This window comes from Chrysemys picta, chromosome 11, assembly GCF_011386835.1.
Source record: "Chrysemys picta bellii isolate R12L10 chromosome 11, ASM1138683v2, whole genome shotgun sequence".
In the NCBI taxonomy this organism is placed as follows: domain Eukaryota; kingdom Metazoa; phylum Chordata; order Testudines; family Emydidae; genus Chrysemys; species Chrysemys picta.
In genome coordinates this window covers 78,359,073-78,382,641 of record NC_088801.1, presented here as the reverse complement: position 1 = coordinate 78,382,641, position 23,569 = coordinate 78,359,073, and the positions used below count along the sequence as shown (strand labels likewise).

Below are 23,569 nucleotides of genomic sequence, written 5' to 3'. Positions count from 1 at the left end.
CACAAAATGGCCAGGGGGATGAGGGGCTTTCAGGCACGTAAATCTCATTGTGCATCTGGGCCTGAGTGATCACTGAAAACCACACTAACGGGGTTGCCAGTTCTCGCTATTTTTGAATAAGTCTCTTGCTCATTTCCCCCACTCAAAGCTGCAGCAATTGGAAAAATTTGTTTGTGAGAGAATCTCAACCTTTAAAAAAAAAAAAAAGTCTGATACCAACAGTTATGGTTGAGGAGACAAGGTCAAAGCCATAGAATGATAGAAATGTAAGACTGGAAGGGACTTTGAGACGTCACCTAGTTCATCCCTCCACTCTGTGGTAGAATTAAATAAGAGCATCCCTGACGTGTTTGTCTAACCATTTTTTAAAAACCTCTAACGATAGGGGTTCTTCAGCCTCCCAGATTAACATGGTTACTAGCAGCTCAAACACCAGAAGATGAATAAGAACACATCATTTATTTAAATCTCACTTTTAATCCAATCCCATGAGTAGAGGCCTGAGTCAGGCTATTTGAAAATTTGGAGTTGGTAATGCTGATACACCATGTGTGTGATGTATTATACACAAGGGCTATTTGACTGATTAAATACCTATTTTTGTGAAAAAAATCGTAATAGAAAACAAAATATTTGAAGGAGTATTCACTGAACTTTCTACAACCACAATATTGTGTGGGGGCGGATACTAAGCATGAGATAGTTCATGACAAAAGACAACTTGAGAAAGTTATAAGTCACTATAAGTAGAGTTTGTGTATAGATACACTTTTCAGCCCTGATTTCTGCATCAGTAAACTGGTGTAATGCAAAGATAGGAAGAGGAAACTGAACCCTTTTGGAGTTCAAGAGGTGTTAAACAGATGAAGAACTGCTGAGACGATGCAGTTATTATGAAAGAAAGACTAAGGGTCAGATATTTGGAAGTATTTAGGTGCCTGAATCCCATGAAAATCAATGGGAGTTTGGTATCTAAATACCTTTAAATATCTGGCTCTAAATGCACATCATGTTATCCAGAGATTAATTTGTTTTCATTCTTTGAGGCTCGCACATCTTTCTCTAGAATGATTTATGAAGCATTCTCAATGTTCAAGGTTACTACATGACTTACACCGGATTGGATTTGCCTTGATGCTGAAAGTGAATGCAAAATGTGTGTAAAATGTTCTTATTCTATTATTGTAGCTTCTTTATGCCATTTTACAGACACAGTGGAATCATTAAGAATGTTTAATAGCATAAAAACAGAATGAAACTATATCATGAGGCTATGGAGACTTTTCTTTAGATATGTATTTACTGAAACCCAAGAGCCTAAGTAATCTATACTCACGTACACTGGTTTGTTTTGTTTTAGGAAACCTTCATGCAAAAATTGGTAAGTTATTCCCTCTTTTTCACTACATCATACCTGTGTGTGTCTGATAGTGTTTTAATTTAATTATTTCATATAATTGTTTTAAAATAATGAAATGTTTGCGAGTCCAGGCAGACCTAATTTCATGGCCTAAAGTGAACGGAAATGTTGCCCTACATTTTCAAATGTGACTACAAGTAGTAACTTTGGATACCTTAGTTTTTGGGTGCCAAACTTGAAATCCCCTGGACTGGCTTGATTTGTAGAGGGGATACACTTTCTGAAAATGTAGCCCGATAGCCCTACCAAATCCTTATCACCACAATCCCAATGCCACAGGGTAGAGATGGGACAGAGCAAATAAAGATTGATGAATCACATATAGGCTGTCTAGACTTCACACCACTTGAAGTGAAATGTAGGCCATATCTGCAGTTACCAGGGATCGACGCTGCTGCAGTCAATGCAGTGGGGCTCGATTTAGCGGGTGAAGACCCACTAAATCAACTGCAGATTTGTTCTACGGTCGACTCCAGTACTCCACCAGAACGAGAAGATTAATGTAAGTCGATGGGAGAGCGTCTCCCGTCGACGCAGGGCGGTGCAGACACCTCAGTAAGTCAACCTAAGCTACATGGACTCCAGCTATGCTATTCATGTAGCTGGAGTAGCGTAACTTAGGTCAATTTACCATGGTAGTGTAGACAAGGCCATAGTGAAAAGCAGGCAGTGCCCACACTACAATGTGGTATGAGTCAGTGAAAGGCTCTGGCAAGGGGGGAGGCAGTGAGGAAAGGCTCCAGAAGCAGGGTGACAGCAGGACACTACAGTGCTAAAAACAGCAGTGTAGGTGGGGAAAGAACTGTTTGGGTGTGTAGAGCTGTGTAGAGTGCATAGCCCTCGGGTTCAGGCATGTTTGTACTCTATGCACTTAAGAAGTGCTCACCATCTACACAGCTATTTGTCCCCATGCGAGGGGGGCACGCAGTGCTTGTACGCTGCATGCTTCTGTGAAGAGTGTGTAATGTAGAAGCACCCATAGCAGCCTGAAGTTAGACACCTAAATCCATAGAGAGAGAAATGCCTCCATGTTCACCCATCGCCCAGACAGACTCCCATTGAGCTATGTGGTCAGCATCTCTGCAGTCAGGACACATTTAAATACCTTATGCCCCTGTCCTGCAAACTCTTACGTGTGCACTTACGCATGTGCATAAACACTTGCTGGATCAGTGTTGCCAGAGTGAGATTTTCTGAGATGCCTAAGGGCGCATTTTCACTAGGAAAACAAGAAGCTAACATTGGTACTTATATGTGTTAGCTAACCAGAGGTAAAATCCCTGATGAAGACAAAGCCTGTTGTATTTTTAACAGGAGTCAGCAGGTCATGGTGAAATTATTGAAACAGAACATTGATTGACATGAACTGAAATAAAGTTTTGTTTTTCAGTTTGTGGAAGTTCAGAGGATTTTTTTTTTTGGACTTTTTGTCTTGATTTAAGCTGGGAAGAAAAGTTCAGCTCTTGAAAATACTTTTTTTTTAAGTTATTCATAGTTTTAATGATAAGAATACAGTAAGGGGGGAGGGGCGTTAGCCAGCTGCTTTTGAATAATAACTGACATACAGTCTGCTCAAATATATTTGGGAGTGGTCTCATGAAACACAATCTGCTGAACAAGTCCGTAGTTCTTGAGACGTTTTGAGGGGCAAGAAAACTGTTTCCCATCCAGTTCTACAATTGTGTATAGGTCAGCCCTCAAGCAGATGAGTAACTTCACTCCCATATATATTTTCAGGATTGGCCATCCATCTAAAGCACATTGACAAATAATCACTGGGAAAGTGTAACTATCATAAGTGGCTACTAATAAAGAGATAATTGCGCTGGAAGGATGAGGTTTGTATTGGTAGTGGTGGTAAATGTGGATAAGATTTCCACAGATAATAGAAGTTTACAGGTAGGCAAAGTAATAAAAATGCTGCTTGAGAACTTAGGGTTTAATTTAAGGGTCTTTACTTTGTATATTTGGACATGCAAGGTTGAGAATTTGGGTTTTAATGGTTATAAAGATTTACCTTTCTCAATCTCATGTCTAGTGTCCTCAAATTATTGTCTGACACCACTCCCACCCCAATTTCCTTTGACTGTAGGAATTCAGACAGATAAATATAAAAAGCTTAAAATAAACATTATCCATCAAGATTTAAAAAAATGGAATTCTGCCAAGCATAATAGCCATGTAAATTATTAAAATGCTTAGAATAAAAACTGTCCTTTCACTCGGTTTGCACTCAAACAGAAGCTCAGTGTTGTGATCTTTCTTTTCTACTCTGCTTTATCTATCTTCTTTCCTTAGGGAAGATCCAGGCTGAAAAACGTAAGTTACATTCTTCTTAGTATAATCTTCTGTGCACATTTGTATCCTTTTGATGTGTTTTAATCTACTCACCACAGGCTAGGTCCTAAAAGAGATTTAAGTATTGCAATTCCTAACTCTAGACAGTGAGAGAGAGCCCCCCACCTCACTATATCCATAATGCTCACATCACGTCACAAAGAAACCCTGTCTTTTTTCCAATTGGGTGGGTGCTGCCAGCCCAGTCCAGGTGAAAGAGGGCTTCTCTGGGGCTGCAGGAGGTATAAATTCCCTCCAACTCTTCTGGTCAGCAGCCCTCTTCCCTTTCAACCTTCTTCAGCCACTTGGAGCTCAATGGTTAAAGCCGTCACCTGGGTGGTGGGAGAGCTGTTTTCAAATCCCTGTTCTGCCTGATTAGGAGCAGGGACTTGAACTTGGGTCTCCCACACCCTAGGTGAGTGCCCTAGCAACTGGGACAGATGCACACACACTCACTTTCTCAATTTCACTCACACTTCCTGATCTGGTGGCTCATAACTTTTTTGTGCGTAATGTGTGATCTGGGCATGCCTACTGGATCAGGCCCCACAGGCTAGACAGGGGAATGCCTAGCCAGAATATCTCCCCAAGCCTTAGGTCTGAACTAAGGAACTGAGCATCTCTGTGCCACCAGGACTTAGGCAGTTGTGTGCATGCCCAAAGGCAGAAGCTTGGGTGCCTAGGGAATTTAAACACCTATAGGATTGGGAAGAAGGCAACCGGCAGAGCCTTCTCTGTGAGAGCTCTGGAACTTGCCCCCCTTCCTTGGTCTGCAATAGTTTGTGTCATACTGCCTGATATGGGATGCAGCAAGAGCTCCAGTCTCAGGTCAGACTTCCAGAAAACAGGGCATGTGCCCCCAATTGATGGTGAAAAGAATATACCAAGCCAGTAACAAATGGGTGCTTCCAAATTACTATACTAGTTTTTATGAAGCCACACACAGTCCCCTTCAGGCCCTCTAGCCTCTCATGCACCACCCAGACAAACCAGACTTCTGTGATGCATGATTATAACCAGAAATCACATATATTAGGTTCTTCCAGATCTTACCCCAAAATCACATTAATAGCTAGTCCTTTAGCAACTAAAAATAAAGGTTTATTAATAGTTTTGAAAGGGAAGAGAGTTGAGATTAAAATGAATCAGATACATTGCAGTTGGTTTCAGCGTCTGTAGGTCAGGATAATAGCAGTGATGTTAAATCTGCTAGCTTACAATAAGTCTCTGGTTCATCCCAAATACTGGGGTCCTCAGTCCATTGTTCAAAGCTCTTCTTTGTTAGAAATTGTTGTCCAGAAATGTGGAACAGGAAAGAGGCAAAGAAATTATGTCACCGTCTCCACTTTTATACCCTCAACCTGTATGCATGGAAAGTTACTGGCACAAACATGGAGTCAGGGATCACATGTCTTACGTGCCCCGCTGAGTCACTGGGCCTCCATTGTGCATATGCTCTCTGCAGCATCCTCTGGAGATGCCCACTGGAAGAGTTGATTCTCCTTAATGACCCATCAACCATGGCTGTCTGGTCTTGATGTAAATCTGTCATGTGGGTGCCTCCACCCTGTCGGAATCCTCTGCTGCCCTGCCTGATGTCTAGAGCGTAGTTACAGGGCAGTATTCTCCTGGTCCCAGGCTCCCTAATGGAGCTGGGGCCTTCATCAATATTCTCTAGCTGGTCATCAGACCCAGTCATTTGATGCTGCTCAGTGGGTCTGATAATTCCCAGGCCCTGCCTATTGGGCTTCTCCAAGGAATAGGGCTGTCTGATCCCCGGCCCCTCTGGCCCTTAAAGGGGCAGTCTGGCCTGTTACAAAGAGGGTGTGTCCCCAGGATGATGGGGGTGGAAAGAGCTTTTTGTAGCTGCTGGCTGCCCATGTTGGCTTCCTTTCCTGTTGAATGTTCTTTTTCATTGCTTCTATGGTGTCAGGTTTTTATAATAGTTAAAATTAGAGCTTCTGGATTGGTGTCTTTATCCAACAATAAGTCAACAGAAGCGCAAAGCTAAGCTTATTAATCTTTATGGAATGAGAGCAGAATGGATAAAGATTCAGTTACAGAATCAAATGAATATTAAATACTGATATCATCTGATTCAAAAAAGCACCGATATACTTTGAAGTTAAGTACATGTGTATCCCAATTGACTCTGATGTGCTTAGACCCAAGCATGTGCTTAAATGCTTTTCTGAATTGACACCATTGATATAATATAGACCCGTGACATTCAAGAAAAAAAAATCTAAACCTGTCCTACTTTTATTTTCAAAAGCACCATTGCTTTGCTCTTATTGAATGGGAGTTTCACCATTGACTAACTTCAGCGGGAGCAGAGTGAGAGTAACTCTACTCATAATCTTTATAGTAAAGACAGAAGAACAGCTAACGATTCAGGTACAGAACCAAATAAATATTAAAGGCTCAAGTCATGTTAGCCAACTACGGGATTAGCATTGTAGGAGCTGATCCTGCAGTCCTTGCACACTGTACACTGCTAGTGAAGCCAACAGGAGGTTAGGGTATGTGAAAAAGCAGATTTGGTGTGAATCCTACAGGTCATTCAGAACGGTAAATGTCTGAAAGTATTCATTTGTTTGATAGCTAATCGTAGTGAATCCACAAGAACCCTAGTTGACACCTACCACCCCACACTGGAACCCAGATGGGGTATCAAACAACTACAACCCATACTGAAGAGGGACCTCATCCTGAAAGAAATCTTTCCTAAACCCCTCTTCTGTCCTTCAGACAACCTCCCCAGTCTCTCCAAGCTCATCATCAGAACAAAGCTCCACACAGACCAGGACACCCCAAGTCAAAACAGCACCAGACCCTGCCAGAGCAGATGCAAAACCTGCAGCCATATCTCCATTACTACAATGATCAATCCCCCACAACACTTTCAAGATCCATGAATCCTACACAGGCCTATCACAACAACATGTGCACTAAATGCCCCATCAGCTATGTCTATGTCTACACTACAACTTATGTTGGCAACATACATTACACTGACATAAGCGCTGGTGTGGCCAGTCAGTGCTACGTTAGCGGGAGAGCTTCTCCTGCCAACATAGATTCTGCTGCTTGCGGGGACTGGTGGAGTTAAGCTGAAGGGAGAGGTCTCTCCGGTCATCTTACAACAGCTACATTAGAGAGCTTACAGTGGGGGTCGGTGCAGCTGCGCTGCTGTGAACTCTACTGCAGCTGTGCCCTTTGTGGGTGAAGCCAGACAATCACTAGTTCTCAGGCTTTGTCTACACTACACAGGTGCTTTAAAAAGCCCCCTCCACCCCCCAAAAGACACTCATAGGGGGTGGAAGTATTTTGTTGGCAAAAATGCCGACAAACAGCATTCGCAGTGCCAGACTTTTAGTGACACGCTAAAAGCTGTGTAGTGTAGACAAGCCCTCAGATGAACTCTCAGAAAACTGATAAAAGACAAAAACACCCTATCACCTGTGGGTGAACACTTTTCACAAAACAATCACTCTATAGCTAAACCTGCACAATACTTTCAAAAGACTTTCATAACTCTGCTAGATACTAAAAATCATGGACTGCACAGAGACACTGGATTTTGGCTTATTACAACAATGCGTAACTCACTAATTCCTTCTTTCTGTCCTGTGACTGCAGGTGTTAATGGGACACTACCTTGAATTGTCCCTTACACTATATGCTAACTAATCTGTTCCACCTTGCCTTTAGCTATGAGCTCAGAGTACCTTTCCTAGACCTGAAGAAGAGGTCTGGGTGGCTCAAAATCTTGTCTCTCTCCCCAACAGAGGTTGATCCAATAAAAGATATTAACTCACCCGCCTTGTATCATGAATCCAAATGTAATTCATTCATAGATTTAAGGCTGGAAGGGACCATCAGATCATCTAGTCTGACCTCCTGCATAACACAAGCCAGAATATTTCATCCAGTTACCCCGGTATTGAGTCCAATGCTCTGTGTTCGGCAGATCTTTCAGAAAGACATCCTGTCTTGGTCTGAAGACATCAAGAGATGGAGAATCCATCACTTCCCTTGGTAGTTTGTTGCAGTGGTGGAAGTTCTAATTTGATTAATGGTTTTCTTGAACTGTAAATCAAAATAAAATGAAAAACTCCTTAATATCTCTTTTCAGTGAAAAAACTCTTAAATAATGTATTTATCCATTTGTTTTATTTTAGGGAAACTTCTTGAAAATATCAGTAAGTTTCATTCCCTTCCCCCAATATCACCTCATATGTGAAGTTGTGCGCCGCTAAGTTTTTAATTTAAGGGACAAGGTCAACTGGAAAACCACAGGTAATGTCAATAACTTCTTAACAGTAATCCCCATGCTATGTTATGGGAAGTCATAATGCAATCGGGATTTTAAAATACTTTTAAGGACTGACCTTTCACTTATTCCTGTATAGCTCCTACTCCCAATGAAACTGAAGGGAGTAGGAGGTTCCCAAAGAATGAAGGTTTACAAAGGACTAGTGAGCAGTTATAATACCTAGCTCTTATGTGAAGAGATTTCATCAGTAGATCGCAAAGCACTTTAGAGTTCATGATCATGAAACTGAGGCAGAGAAGGGACAACTAACATGCCCAGGTCTCCCAGCAGGCCAGTGGCAGAACCATGATTAGAACTCATGTCACCTGAGTTCCAGTGCTGTGTCTGCTAGGCCACACTGCCTCTCTAGTAATAATTAGTGATCAGGCCTAAACATATTGCACCATTCCAAACTGTAAACCTTTGCAAGTAATGCTCCCATCCTTCAGACACTTGTGTTCATGAGAATTTTTCCTTACATGCCTAAGTGTTTTCAGGCCAAGGAAACCATAATGCACTTTTCACCTGCATTCTAAGGCTGCGTCTACAGCAGGAGCACTTTACTGGTATAGGAATACCAGTATATTGTAGTGGGAAAGCATTCCTAGTGCAGATGGTGCTTGTGCCAACAAAGCTGCGCTTTGTACTGATATAGTAAAGCCACCCCCACAAGCGATACTGGTAATAGCACCGTTTTGCCATTATAACTGGATCTCCACAGCACAGCCATGTCAGTCAGGGATCACACCTCCCCACAAGGGCAGTGGATATAATAGGCCAAGGGAGGCTATTCCCAAACAGGATGCAGGGCACCCCCCTTTGGAGCTGCCCCGCTGGCTTGCTGCCTTTTGAGCATTGCCCCTGAAAGGGTGCTCGGCCCATGTCCCTGCCCACACTCCACCCTGACATCCCCCTCCTGCATTCTGCATTCCCCCATGACACCACTACCCACACTGCTCCTCTTCCTGCCTTGCCTCTTACCCCATGGCCCCTCCACCCACCACTCACACTTCTCCACCCCTTCCCCTGCACCCCCTACCTGCCTCTCATGCTTCTCTGTCCCTTCCCCTGCACCCCCATACTTCTGCACCCGTTTCTCCTGATTCCCCCCTGCCACCTTCTTGTGACTCTTCACCCCCGGAGAGGCAGAGAGGCACTGGTGACAGGACGGGGGCCCTTGGGTGAGGGGGCAGAGCGGCACGGGTGGCAGGGCCCCTCGAGTGGAGAGGTGTGGGTGATGGGGCCTCTTGGGGGAGGGGGCCGAGCAGGAGCAGGGCCTGGGGTGGAGTGGGGGTGGAGTATAGGCAGGGTCTCGGGGGAGGAGGCTGAGCAAGGCTGGCCTCAGATGGGGTAGGGGTCGTGGCCACAGTCCAGGCCCCTCCCACTTCTAGGGAGCTTCCAGCACTCTGGCTTAACCTCCCCAAATGTGGGAGTCATTTACCGCTGGAGCACCCGTGGAAAAAAACGGCAGTTCTGCCGATCAGCCCCGCCCCCTGCCCCCAGTGCCTCCCACTTGCTGCAATCAGCTGTTCAGTGGCATGCAGGAGGTGCTGGGGCGTGGGGTGGAGCAGGGACTGGAAGAGGCAGGAGGAGGGGGCGGAATGGTGTGGGAAGAGACGTGATGGGGTGGAGTGGGGGTGGGACGAGGCAGGGCAGGAGTGGGGATTTGGGGGGGTGGAGCCTGGGGCAGAGCAGGGGTCGAGCAACCCAGGGAACTCGGGAAGTTGGCGCCTCTGCCTCCCCACACTCCTGGCTGACATAGCTATGCCAACCAGTGTCTGTGGTGTAGATCTGCTCTTACTGTTCTACAAAGAAAATATGACCAGAGGCCCTGATCCTGCAGACACCTATCTTCACTGCTGTGCATTGTCCCCGGGAAATCAACAGTAATTCTGGTGCCCAGGCTACAGACACTTATGCACATACTGAGCTTTCTTCTCAAGGTGTTGTCCCGTTGAAGTCAGTGGTGCTCAGCGGGGTTACACTAAACTGCCCATTCGGGATTGGGGTCAAAGTAGATTAATTAGAGTGCTTATAATGAAAGCTGACCTTGAGGTCCATATGCAATGAAACAAAGCTCTTGATAGTCTTTCATTTACTTATCTATTTCTTTCCCTTTTTTTTCAAGGTGAACTCCAAGAAGAAATTAGTAAGTTATAACCTCCTCTAATGCAATAGTTTGTATGGAGTTGCATCCTAGGCTGTGTCTACACTGGCAATTGAACGACAAAACTTTTGTCATTCAGAGATGTTAATCCCCTTCCCCCCCGAAAGACAAAAGTTTTGCCATTACAAGTGCCAGTGTGAACAGCACGTTGTTGGCAGGAGCGCTCTGCTGCCAACAGAGTGAACGCTGCTCATTGGTGGTGGAAGTATTTTGTTAGCAAAAGAGCCAACAAACAGTGGCGACGCTGCCCGACTTTTAGCAACAGGGCTTTGTCGACAGTCATGTCGCTAAAAGCTGCGTAGTGTAGACAATGCCCTAGTAAGTACTGTAGGATTCATTTACCTGTAGGGAAATGACGTGACACCCCAGGCTTTGTGAATAAATTTAAAGTCTGGGATTTTCAAAAGCGCCTAAGGCAATTAGGCACCCACTTTCCACTGAATGTCAATGAAACAAGTGTCCTTTACACACTTAAGCTGCTTGGAATATCCAAGCTCAGATCAACTCTTCTGTGTTTGTACAGCACCTAGCACAATGGGGTCTTGACCCAGGACTGGAGTTCCTCTGAACTACCCAATGCAAATAATAAATCACTAATAGACGTGCTGGCTCTTATTTTGCTGTGGCCAGAGGAGGACATAAAAGAACCGGTTATGGCTCCCTGACTCTGGGACCAGCCCTGCAGACCCAGAATAGGTATAGTCTGTGTCATTCTGGTCATTTTCCAGCCCCGGTACAACTTCTCCCCTAGAGACTGCTGAGGGGCTGGTTCAGAAGTTGAGTACACCAGCACTGGGCCTGCTAGGGACTCCGTCACACCAGGGAAGCCTTCAGCTTGGGACATCCAATTGCTTTTTAGTCTAGACATCAAAAGGGCCCACAAAGTAGCAGAAAATCCAGTCCCCTGCCTCAGCCACATCATTATTAATTATTGTTTTAAAAATGCTAGAATGTGTTGCCCAAGTTGTAATCTTCGCCATAAGGTGTACAGCTTGGCTGGGTTTTTTTTGTTTTTGTTTTGTTTTGTTTTGTTTTGGGGGGGGGGGGGGATTGTAAATTCACTGAAATACGTTTTCAGGGCACTGAAACTATTTGCAAATTTGTGTTGAATTCACTGAATAATTTCAACTGAAAACACTTAAGAATTCAGAAATGGTAAAATGGTTTGTTTCAAAAATGTGAATTCAAATCAATATTTCATTTCAAAAGTGTCAATTTGAATCAATATTTTGTTTCAAAATAGCAATTCAAATTGGTATTCAAAACATTTTTTTCAACCAAACTTTTTTTTTTATTATTTTTCATTTTGTGAAGGAAAAAAACAAACTGAAACAACAAAAGTTGGGGGGGAAATGTTCAGTTTGGCCTCTGAACAGAAAAATCAACTATTCACTGAGCTACACAGCTGGTGACAGCTGTAATTCTGTTAACCAGAAAAGTAGAAAAACAAGCCAGAGCCTCAAATTGTTAGTAAAGTATTAGTGATTTTAAGGCCTAGTTTTTCATTCCTTCCACGTGAAGAACTCCCAGAGTAGTTAATAGGAGTTTGGGATGCACAAAAAAATGGGAAAAAATCACACGTGAGTAGACAAAAACATATTTTACCCATCAAAATAGTAATGCTTTTAAAATAATTTTAAGAACTCAACCCCACACAGGATTACACATGTGAATAATGCTCTTCCCGTGCATAAAGATTTGCAAAATTGGGCACATCTAACACATTTCTGACATGTAATCTAGGGTGCATACTGGGAAACATATACAATACATCTCTACCTTGATCTAATGCTGTCCTCGGGAGCCAAAAAATCTTACCGCATTATAGATGAAACTGCGTTATATCGAACTTGCTTTGAGCCGCCGGAGTGCGCAGCCCCGCTGCCCCGGAGCACGGCTTTACCGCGTTATATCCGAATTCGTGTTATATCGGGTCGTGTTAGATCGGGGTAGAGGTTTAATAAGAATGAATAATTTTGTGCTTATAAACAAAACTGTCTTTCATATCTGTAGGCACCTGGACAGGAGCAGGGCATTATACTTCTTTGTATCTGTTTTGCTTTTTCTTCTTTCCTTAGGGAGATTGCAGGCAGAAATTGGTAAGTTAGCTTTTTCCTCGTATTCCCTTTTGTAAATAGTCCTCTCATATTAAGAATTTTAACTCTATTCTCGAGTGCAGTCCCCCTCCCTCCCAAGGTTCACTATGCACTAAGGTCACCAAAAGGCAATGGGAGAAACATGAAAAGGATCAGAATAAAGGTTTCCAATAGAAACTCTGATGCTGTTTTATTGTTCCAATTCAGCATAGCACCTACGCAAGTGTTTAACTTTAATCTTGAAACACATGCTTAAGTGCTTTCCTGAATTGGGGCCATAATGTAATAGAGTTGTGGCATACAAGAGACAGTCTAAACCTATTAGAGTGGCATTATCAAAAGCACGCAGGACTGGCTTAAATTTGCTCTTACTGAAGTCAATGGTGAAACTCCCACTAACTTCAGTGGGAACAGAGCTAGGAAAATACTACCCTTAATCTTTATAGTAAAAGCCGCAGAACTTTTTATTAAAGACCCAGAGAATTGTAGAAATGCAGAACTGGAAGGGACCTCAAGAGGTCTTCTAGTCCTGCCACTTCTCCCCATCCTGCCTTGGTACATGTGGGTGAAGCATTTACCTAGACCATCCCTGAAGGTGCTTGTCTGACCTGTTCTTAAAAACCTCCAGTGATAGAGATTTCACAACCTCCCTAGCTAGAGAAGCAAATAAATATTGAAGGCTCAAGTCATATCAACAAACTATTAGCATTTTAGGATTTGATCCTGCAGTCTTTGCACTCTCGATTGCCAGTGAAGCCAACAGGAGATTAGGGTCTGTGAAGCAGGATTGGCCTGAATCCTACAAATAATTCAGAGCTGTAAACCTTTGAAAGGATTGATCTGTATGTGTAGTGAATCCATAAGGGTAATGCAACATGAAAGAAAATGTTAGTACTGATGATCTTGATACTGGGAATTCATGTAAAAATGAAAAAAAAATCCTTGAAATTTTTATTCACTGAAAGTTCTTAAATAATTTAAATGAAAATATAAATTAATGATATAATTTGTATTTGTTTTTGTTTTATTTTAGGGAAACACCTTGACAATATCAGTAAGTTCTATTTTTCTTCTAATGAAACATCCTACATGAAGTTTTAGTCAGGAAAGAAAAATCCCATGTAATAGCAATTGAACCCAGATATTGCAAAGGCTTAAGCCAATAAGTAACTTTACGCAATTCAGTGGGACTACTACACATGATTCTGAATAAGTGTTTCCAGGATCAGGCCTAAATCTGGATGCACTCGGATAAAATATTACAAGCTTCTAATTATTTATGTGGATTTCTTTCTCTCTCTTTTTAGGTGAACTCCATGAAGAAATTAGTAAGTTATATTTCCCCCAGTGGAAAGTTTTTTTGGAAGGTGTTACTTTCCATTATAACATAATTTTATTTTTCTACCCTCAAAGTTCCTGCAGCTTTAGATTAGACATACAGTGAATGATTTGATGTAAAGAGGCAATGTGAGAAAATGTTTAAGTGACTAGAAGTCAGGGTACTGACTCAGAATGCTGGAGCAGCGCCTGGGCAGAGAAGTTGGAGAGGAATCAATAATGGCTCTCTGGCCAGTTCTACACAGACCCCAGTCTTACTGTAGAGTAGAGTCGAGGGGTGGAATTTTTCAACCAATTTTAGTTTTTTAGGGAAAAAAAGGAAATTCAGTGACATTAAAATGTTTTCAGAATTCATGCTGAATTTGCCAAATTGTTTGGGTGTAAAAAATCTGAAGGAATTGAAATGTTTTGTTTTCACATTTTCAAAATGAAACATTGAATTTTTGATTCAAAGTGACTTTTTGTTTTGAAAATTCCTTTATTTTATTTTTTTAAGAAAATGCTTGAAATCAGAACAAGACATTTCCTTTCAGATCAAACAAAATATCTTGGTCAACCTGGAACTAATTTTTTACTGACCTTTTTTTTCACTGAAAGTAACTAAATAAAAAATCTTTGTGGTTCAACCTGTAATGCACCCCTTCCCGCCAATTATTTGGAATTGCTGAGATCTGAAAACCCTATTATTCACCCAGCTTTAGATTACAGCAGCCTATGGGCTATTCGAATCCATACCACCTGGCTGCAGCTCCTATAAGTCTTGTCCACCAGCCAGATGTTACCAGCAGGCAGTGCTTTCTAGCCACACCCGCTCCTTATTTGTTGCATGGCCCCATTGCGGTGGGCTGCAGCCTGGTTGTGCAGAAGCTGGCCATGCTTGTTCAAATCCTGCTAGGGACTTGCCCAGGCTGGGGAAGACATCAGCTGCTTCCTGGCTCTTTTGAATAACTCACATGACATGAAGGCTCTAGATTGCATCATAAATGTCTCCCCTACCTCAGCCATATCAGCATTCGCCTCCAGATGCTATGATATTGTTATTTGGAGTACTGTGTCCAGTTTTGCCCCGCCCCACTATAGAAAGGATGTGGACAAATTGGAAAGAGTCCAGCGAAGGGCAAGAAAAATTATTAGGGGGCTGGAGCACATGACTTATGAGGAGAGGCTGAGGGAACTGGGCTTAGTTAGTCTGCAGAAGAGAAGAGTGAGGGGGGATTTGATAGCCTTCAACTACCTGAAGGGGGGGTCCAAAGAGGATGGAGCTCGACTGTTCTCAGTGGTGGCAGAAGTGGCGACAGCTTGGAAGAGAGAGAGGCAACACTGGAGACAGAAGGAGGGGAAAGGATATAATGGAGAGATGTGCCATTTTAGAAGAAAGTTAAACCAATCCATATTAAGGATAAGGAAAGTAGAAAGACTAAAGACTGAGTTATAGAACCGAATGAATATTAACTGTTCAAGGGTGTTAGCGGTTACCATTTTAGGGCTCACTCTTGCAATCTTTGCACACCTCAGACTCACAGAAGCAGAACTGGGCCCCAGTTCTAGACACAGTTCAAAACTGTAAACCTTTGAATTTTTATTTTCACTTGCAACCAGAAAATCCACAATATAGATAGAAATGTAATTAATGATTATATAGAACTAAGAATCAATATAAAATGGAGAAAAAATATTTAAATCTTTGTTCATTGAAAAAACTCTTAAATAGTTTGTATTTATTTCTGTTTGCTTTATTTTAGGGGCACATCTTGAAAATATTAGTAAGTTCAATTTTTCTCCCAGTCTAACCTCTCAATTGAAGTTGTACACAGTTAAATTGTTGTTGTTTTTAATTAAAGGAATATTGTCAATTTGAAAATCAAATGCATGAACTTTGGCCACAATTCAGAGGGCGCAGCAGCTCAGTCATTTGCAGGATTGGGGTCTTTGTAATAAATCATTGTCTATAAAATGGTATGTCAGAATAAAAAACCAGAGTTCGATAATAATGTTAAGCTCTGACCTTTCATTTCTTGCATGCACACCACTCCCAGTGCAATCAAAGGGAGATGGGCCCTGAGGAATAGTAATCAAAGTATTCTGAATTTTGATTTTTCATCATCATTATTTTTATTTCCAATGACCAAAATGGGGGTGAGGGGAGGGAAATGTCAACCAAATTGTCATATGCCCTCCCCCCACAAACACAAACTATTTCCCCACCAGCTCTAACAATTAATAATCAGACCTAAAGACACCTGGCTCTGCAAAACTGTAAATGTTTAAAAAATTATATTGGAGCCCTGAGCCGACACATTCTTAAACTTATGCTTCATTTTCAGCACACAGGTGGTCTTGTTGAAGTCAGTGGGAGTACTCACATGCTTAACATTACGTACGAACATCACTCTTTGTATCACCAGTGCCTATGAGTCCAAGCCTGCAAATATTTACATGCATGAGTAACTTTATTCATGTGCCTGAGTGTTGGTCAGATTGGGTGTTTATAATGCATTTTTGACCTGTAATCTTAGCTCCTGGTCCTGAGTTTGGAGCCATGCAAGTGAACTGTTGAATTCAGTCCCACTGATTGCAGTGTAGATTCAGGCCTTTAGAATACCACCGGGAAGGTACACATTAACAGTAATGAATAGCCATGATCCTTCTGCATTATACAGCCCACTGGTGAATGTGTTACAGGCTTGCCTGCGTACTGCTCTACATACAATATGAGTCTGCTACAGATCCTTGCTAAATCTACAGCAATTTGGTCTTTTTTTTTAGCTCTGGAGATCCCCAGTTAAATCCCTGGTCATCAGCCAAGGTGGTGGCCATCACACTTGCATATGGTTAACTTTAAGTATGTGATTACTTCCACCGAACTAAATCAAGGCCTATGTACGTGAGCTGAATGACTATACTGAAAAGTGATCTTTACATTTCCATACATGCTAAGAGAATTTTTAATTGCCTTTTCCTTTTCTTTCTATTTAAGGTGAACTGAATGAAAAAATGAGTAAGTTATATTTTCTCATTTCTGTATGGATTGCATCTTCTCATGACATTGTCCATCTACTTTTCTCCCCAGACAGGAACTGCAGGCTGAATTCATACACACAACAAATGATTTGTCACCAAGAGAGATTGTGAGATAGTGATTAAAACTGAGGATATTGAATATATATGCTGGTCCAGATTCTCAGCCACCTAATGAAACAGTGTGACATACGTTCTGAGTTTTGACAAGCTCTAGTCTGGAGTATTGTAGTACTTCCTTATGGAATCACAGACCTGTATTGGAACACTGCAAGTACCAACTCCAGCACACACACACACAGGCCTTGACTTTGTACTAGAGTCCCAGATCAGATACAACAATCTAGTTAACATACAAGACAACAATTTAACACTATCTGTCGGTAAGGAGTTTGTCTACAGTGATCATCACATTACATAAATTCACTGCCTACAACCCCGTCCCACCCTGTGTAGTGGTTGTGTATAGGATGTGGCCTTTAACCCCACTTAGGGCTAGAATAATTGATACTGGAAGATTTCAGAGGTGCCTTATCCATGGTTTGGAAGGGAATCATTTCCCAAAGACTGATTAAAAAGTCTTGGCATGAGGTGGTTTTGATGAAGGGGTTGGGCTTAATTTAATCTTGGGAGAAAAGCTCTTCCATAATGTCTTTATTTCTGATGTTTTAATTATTATTACTATTATTATTATTTAGGTGGACTTCAAAGAGAACTTGGTAAGCTTTTTTCCACCTTCTTTTTCAGTAATGCATCCTTTTTTATTAATCAGATTCAGCTTAACAATGAACTTATTCACATGAGTGCTCACTTTATTTGATTTGCTTGGTTTCAGAATGGAGAAAAGCCCTAGTTTGTCCAAGTAAGTAAAGTTTGTATTTAGTTAATGTCCAAATTTCACTTCCTTGAGAGATCCTTGCTCCCTTTCTTCGTAGAAATAGCTTAAAACAACCCAAATAGGAAATAATGCAATAGTTTCTCTGGTTGAAGTGTGAATGGTGAAGGTTGTTCCCCCAAGTGACCTGTAAAGCTGGGGAATCTTCCTTTGGGAATACGGAGAGGAGTGAATTAATATTTTTCTGGATAATACATGCTCAGGTAGTACTTGAATGGGATGCTGTCCTGATGTTATTCTTTGCACATTCATAGGGGAAGGACAGCCCAGTGGCTAGGGTGTTAGCCTAGAATTCGGAAGGCCTCAGTTCAGATAATTCTCCTGTGTGACATTGGGCAAATTGATTAGTTTATTTTTTGCCAGAAGCTGAGAATGGACGACAGGGGATGGATCACTTGATGATTGCACGTTCTGTTCATTCCTTCTGGGGCACCTGGAATTGTCAGAAAACAGGATACTGGGTCAAACAATATATGTCATTCAACCCAAAACAAACACATTTTAAGATTTTTGGTTGACCCAAAATTATTTTTTTAAAATTCATTTTTGGTGTAAACCTAAAAATCAGTTATTTGCACAGTTCTGGGAGAAGACAAAGATGCACAAAACTTCCCACACAGGTTTCACCTGCTGCTCTATGGGTCTGCTCTGATATACATCCAGTGCTTCATGTGTAATGAAAGAGGTTCCGGGGCTCAAGCAGTTTTTTTACATTCATAATTGATGAAGCAACCCCAGAGGTACCAGGGCTACAAACTGCCAAGCCTAGAGATGCTGGGGCTCAACGCTGGCATGCCCTCGCACAAATTTAAGCACTGAACACATCCCCTTCCCCACACAGACCTCCTTATTCCTGATGTATGATTTGATAGGAATTGTCTGTCCTTTTTTATTGTTCTTTTTTATCCTAGTGATCAGGCTCTACTGAGAGCTTTGTCTTCAGGGGAAAAGACTACTTTGTCATTTTTTGTTAACGTTTGATTCTATAGCAGTCATTTGATGTGCTTAGTGGAGGTGTCTGAATAGCCAATTCTTCCGTTTGTGGCTCTACTGAAAACAAATAAATACAGGAGAACCTCAGAGTTACAAACACCAGAGTTATGAACTGACAAGTCAACCACACACCTCATTTGGAACTGGAAGTACACAATCAGGCAATAAAATAAAATTAAATAAAAAAACGAATACAGTACAGTGCAGTGTTAAATGTAAACTACTAAAAAAAGGGAAAGCAGCATTTTTCTTCTGCATAGTAAAGTTTCAAAGCTGTATTAAGTCAATGTTCAGTTGTAAACTTTTGAAAGGACAACCATTACATTTTTTCAGAGTTACGAACATTTCAGAGTTACGAAAAACCTCCCTTCCTGGGGTGTTCGTAACTCTGAGGTTCTACTGTAAATAAAATGAAAAAATCATTTCAGGGTGGCTCAAAAATGATTTTTTTTTAAGAAATTTGGCAAACTGAAAAGTTGAAAAAAATCAGGTTGAATGAAACACATCTTCTGACCAGAAATGAAATGGTTGATTAATTTATAAAGTTTAAAAACATCTTTTAAAATAAAATTGAAGCAAATTTCAAAAAGAAAAATCTTTTTGAATCAAAAAGTCAAACTGTTTTGTTTCAAAAATGTGAAAAAGAAGTGCTTCAACTTTTTCAGAGTTTTTTTCCCTACCAAAAGAATTCTCTGAATTTTACACAAATTTGTGAAATCTTTCAGTCAATCCAAATCTACATTTTTCAGGAAAAAACGATTCCCCCAGTTTTAGTGCTTAGATTGCCAAAGACAATGAACCATGTTAACGACTTTCAAATGTAAGCTTTAATCCCCTACATTTTGGTGCGGGACACTGGTCTTCAGATAGGGGTGTCCTGCTCACTGCTGTTTTGTTGATTGTTTGTTTTTAGCTTTATTTATAGAATATTAAGAGCCAGACCTCATCGGCCAATTTTGAAGCTAATATAAGGATTGTAACCATGGCAAAAATGGGCTATTAAAGGAAACCCAGCTGGGGCCTTAGCTATAGAGTGAGTCTCACTGGTCCACATTGATCCCATGAAAAACTTTGATAGCTGCATAGATTTCATGACAGCCATGAAATTCTGACTCATGCACAACAAGCATTATCTATAATGACACTGAAATGGGGCATTGGCCTTATCCTTTGCCATGCCAGGACCCCACACAAGGTGAGAATTCTCAGTCAGATCTAGCTTTGGGATGGGAGATTGCCTACATTTAATTTCAAATGGAAAAAGTGATACCACCGTCTCAATCCTTCTTCATTCCACCTGGATGCCAAGCTGGAGACACCTGAATCAGCAGTGGGCCACGTATGTCCTCTGTAGTTGAGGTTGCAAGTGAGCGTCCATTATAAGCCCTGCTTTCCCTCCAAACCGCATACACAGGAATATCACTAACAATAATCAGAACATGATTGTTAGGGGAACATGGCTTGCAAATTCAACCCATGCATTTGAAGAGTCAAGTAACTCCCAGCTGAGATGACCCCAGAGCAGCTGAGCATAGAAAGGTGCCACTGCAATGTAGGGTAGCCAAAGGACAGCTGCATCCCCAACTTTTTACCTTTGAAGTGAGCTTTGTCTACTTTGGCACTTCACTGTGGTGACTTACATCAAATGAGAACTGGAGTAACGTGCATGGATGGTTAAAGGAGAGAGAGTGTGTGGGGCGTGGTGGATAGGAGAGAAGTTTCCTCTCCTCTGCTGAAAACAGAAGATGATCTTCTCCTTCCTCCTTAGATAATGTCATGAGGAGACCTGGGTGAAAAATTGATATTTCAGTTCATTGGCAGTTTCAAAAAAATGAAGACAAATTTGTTTTGAGTCAGACCAGAAATGAAAATTTTTAGAAAGTTAAAAAAAAAGATTTAAACAAAATGTTTTATTTTGAGCATTTATAAACTTTTTTGCTTTTTAAAAAATAAAATTAAGGGAAATTTTGAAATGAAAAATTGTTCCCAACCAAAAAAATCAAAATGTTTCATTTTTAAAATGTCAAAACAAAATAGTCTGATTTTTTTTGAATATTTTTATTTGTCTTAAACAAACAATTTGGCAAAATTGACATGGATTTGGAAAATGTTTGTGTTGTTGAATCTGCATTTTTCACCAACAAAAGTTTTGGCCTAACAATATCACCAACTCTAGTTGTGAGAGCGGCCCATTGTGTTTCATTCTACTTTAACCACTCTTTGTGCTAAAATATCTTTCTGCTTCTTCAGGCTGTCCTAATTCCCTTTTTTTGTGGCTCGCCTCACTCTGGAGAGATGCCTCTTGGCTGATATCCCTTTCTATCTGGCCTTGATTATTCCCCATGGAACTTAAATTAGGGGTATATCAAATCATGTTATGGTGTGATCTGACTTTAAATATTAGGAAGGAGGAGCACAGCAGGGGTTCTGTTCATGAAAAAGAAATGGGAATAAAATCTGCTGGGGCTCCCAGCATTCCTGGGTCTCTGGGTCCCTCTCTGGGGAGAGTCGTCTGCAGGAGAGGAAAGATGCTGCATCTCAGACCTGGCTCAGATGACCTTTCACTGTTGTCACTGACCTGTTCCTGCTCGGGTTTGTGACTCTGCCCTGCACTCGGCAGAGATCTTGGAGCGCCTCCCCATTCAGAGCTGGGTAAATCCTGGAGGAAGGAGCTAGGGCAGATCAAACCTTCCCCCAGAGATGAGCTTGGATTCTTCTTCCTAAAACTGGGGTGGGGAGGAGGTGGGGAGGCCCCCACCCCGCTCCATGGCCCTGCCCCTGCCCCTTTTCGTCCTCCAGAGGCCCCACCCCCTTGGCCAAGCCAGAAGCTGGAACCCAGTCTGCCTGGGATGGGGGAGGGGCGAGTGCAGCCCTGGCCCATGTCCCCATCCCCTGGGTCCCACCAAGGCAGGGGAGGGTCTGCAGCTCCCCACAGCTGCCCGCAAGGCTCTTACCCAGATCCAGCGTCCAGCCTGGCCTGGGGACAGGGCCTCGGGGGCCAAAGAGCTGCAACCAGGCTATAGTAAGAGACACCCGGGCAGCTGCTGTGGAGAGCCACGGACCCTCCATCAGCCCTGGATGGGGGGGTCATCTGGGGGACAGGGACATGGGCCTGGGGCTGCTCTCAGGCCCCCGCACCCCAGGCAGGTGGAGGGTCCACGACTCCCCACAGCTGCACAGGTTCCCCAGGTCAGGCTCCAGCTTCTGGCCTGGCCAGGAGGCGGGCCTTTGGGGGGAGGAGAAGGGGCAGGGGGCCAGGCCCGTGGGGAGTGGGAGGGCCACTCCCGCATTCCTGCACCTCTGGCTCTGCCTTTAGCATCATGATTCTCTCTTTCCACTGCAGCGAATGTGACCCTGGATCCAAACACAGCAAATGCCCAACTCATCGTGTCTGAGGATCGGAAAAGCGTGAGGCGTGGAATTGCGCGGCAGGAGGTGCCGGACAATCCAGAGAGATTCCATTCTTTCTGTCTGCTGGGCTGTGAGAGGTTCACCTCGGGGAGACATTACTGGGAGGTGGAGGTGGGAGACGGGGGATTTTGGGCTCTGGGTGTCGCCAGAGAGTCTATGAGGAGGAAGGGAGGGATCAGATTTAACCCTGAGCAGGGGATCTGGGCTGTCGAGCGATGTGGGGATCAATACCGGGCTCTCACCTCCCCTGAAACTCCCATGCCCCTGAGTGAGAGACCTAAGAAGATTGGGGTTTATCTGGACTATGAAGCGGAGTGGGTGGCATTTTATGATACTGGTAATGAGACCCTGATCTTTACTTTCCTGTCAGCGCCTTTCACTGGGGAGACAATCCTTCCCTTCTTCTGGGTGGGGATTGGAGTCCTGCTCCAAATCTGCCCTTGAGTCCTGGAGATGGGGAGGTGGAACCCCACTGGGGTTCACTCTGGTTGTGGACCAGAAATGTCCTGAACTAGTTGTTGTCCTGGGGACAGCTCAGATGGTTTAAATCACACTGCTATGGTTCTAGAGAGGGCGATGGGGGAGACGGAGGACATGGGGGGTTGTAGGGCGCATAGGCACCGACTCTGTGGGTGCTGCAGGACTTGAGCACCCACAGGGAAAAATTAGTGGGTGCTCTGCACCCGCCGGCAGCCAAGCTCCCCTAATCCCCCGCCCCACCTCCTCCTCCTCCTCCTCTGAGCGTGCCGCGTCCCCACTCCTCCACCTGCCTCCCAGCACTTCTCGCTACCAAACAGCTGTAGCAAGCTCCAGGAGGCGGGGAAGAGGCGGGGCAGGGGTGGGGATTTGGGGAAGGAGTTGGAATGGGAGGAGTAGGGGGCGGGGCAGGGGTGAGGCCGGGCTGAGGGGGGTCGAGCACCCACCGGCGCCAGTAGAAGTCGGCGCCTATGGTAGGGAGAGGAGAAGCTGAAGATTGGAAAGGGGAACATGAGGTTTTTCTGGGGAGGGAGATGCTGGAAGGAAATGGAGAGTGAAAGAAAGGGAAAGGGGATAAGAAAAGTCAAGAGAGAGGGAATAAAACTGTTAAATGTTATGGAAAGTGATTATGTTTTATTAAATCAATCCCTTTGTTCATGAAAAAAGCTATTTTGGGGCCTTAAACTATTCTCACAGATTTTGGACACTCTCTTCTCTGTGTTCTGATTATTACACTATCATTGAATTGTTTGTAATTCTCACATTTCCTGACTGTAAATATAGCTTGTATTTTAAATGCTGTTATTTCTGCTTGTTATTTTCTTTTCTCTCTGTTTCTTTCAAACTGTTTGTTTTTTAAGGGAGCGGTACCTTTTTTTCCTGCATAAACTCTGGACTGTCTGCTGGGCATCCCAGGTCTGCAGGATGATGTGATCTCACCAGTCTGTGCTTGTGGCCCTATGCCAGTCTACCTAGGGAATACCAGCAGCTATGCCAGTTATACTGAGCAGCATATGCCAGTGTGAGTCTTCATGCCAGGGTACTCCTCCTCCTGCTCCATCATACAGTCCATCAGGTATCTTTGGTGGGTCAGAAAATT

General features: G+C 43.0%; 1 protein-coding gene across 4 annotated transcripts in view; it reads left to right on the top strand.

Moving 5' to 3' along the window:
• The window catches only part of LOC101943734 (butyrophilin subfamily 2 member A2-like), a 46,890-nt gene extending 23,620 nt beyond the window's left edge, over window positions 1–23,270 (top strand). For all 4 annotated transcript variants that reach the window (XM_042861803.2, XM_042861802.2, XM_008176941.4 and 1 more), the window contains 12 exons: window positions 1,361–1,381; window positions 3,719–3,739; window positions 7,942–7,962; window positions 10,204–10,224; window positions 12,321–12,341; window positions 13,372–13,392; window positions 13,646–13,666; window positions 15,419–15,439; window positions 16,654–16,674; window positions 17,393–17,413; window positions 17,530–17,556; window positions 21,926–23,270. In XM_042861803.2, coding sequence (XP_042717737.2) covers window positions 1,361–1,381; window positions 3,719–3,739; window positions 7,942–7,962; window positions 10,204–10,224; window positions 12,321–12,341; window positions 13,372–13,392; window positions 13,646–13,666; window positions 15,419–15,439; window positions 16,654–16,674; window positions 17,393–17,413; window positions 17,530–17,556; window positions 21,926–22,437 — 749 coding nt within the window. In that variant the 3' untranslated portion in view covers window positions 22,438–23,270. The remainder of the gene's footprint in view (window positions 1–1,360; window positions 1,382–3,718; window positions 3,740–7,941; window positions 7,963–10,203; window positions 10,225–12,320; window positions 12,342–13,371; window positions 13,393–13,645; window positions 13,667–15,418; window positions 15,440–16,653; window positions 16,675–17,392; window positions 17,414–17,529; window positions 17,557–21,925) is intronic.
• Window positions 23,271–23,569: the final 299 nt, after the last annotated feature.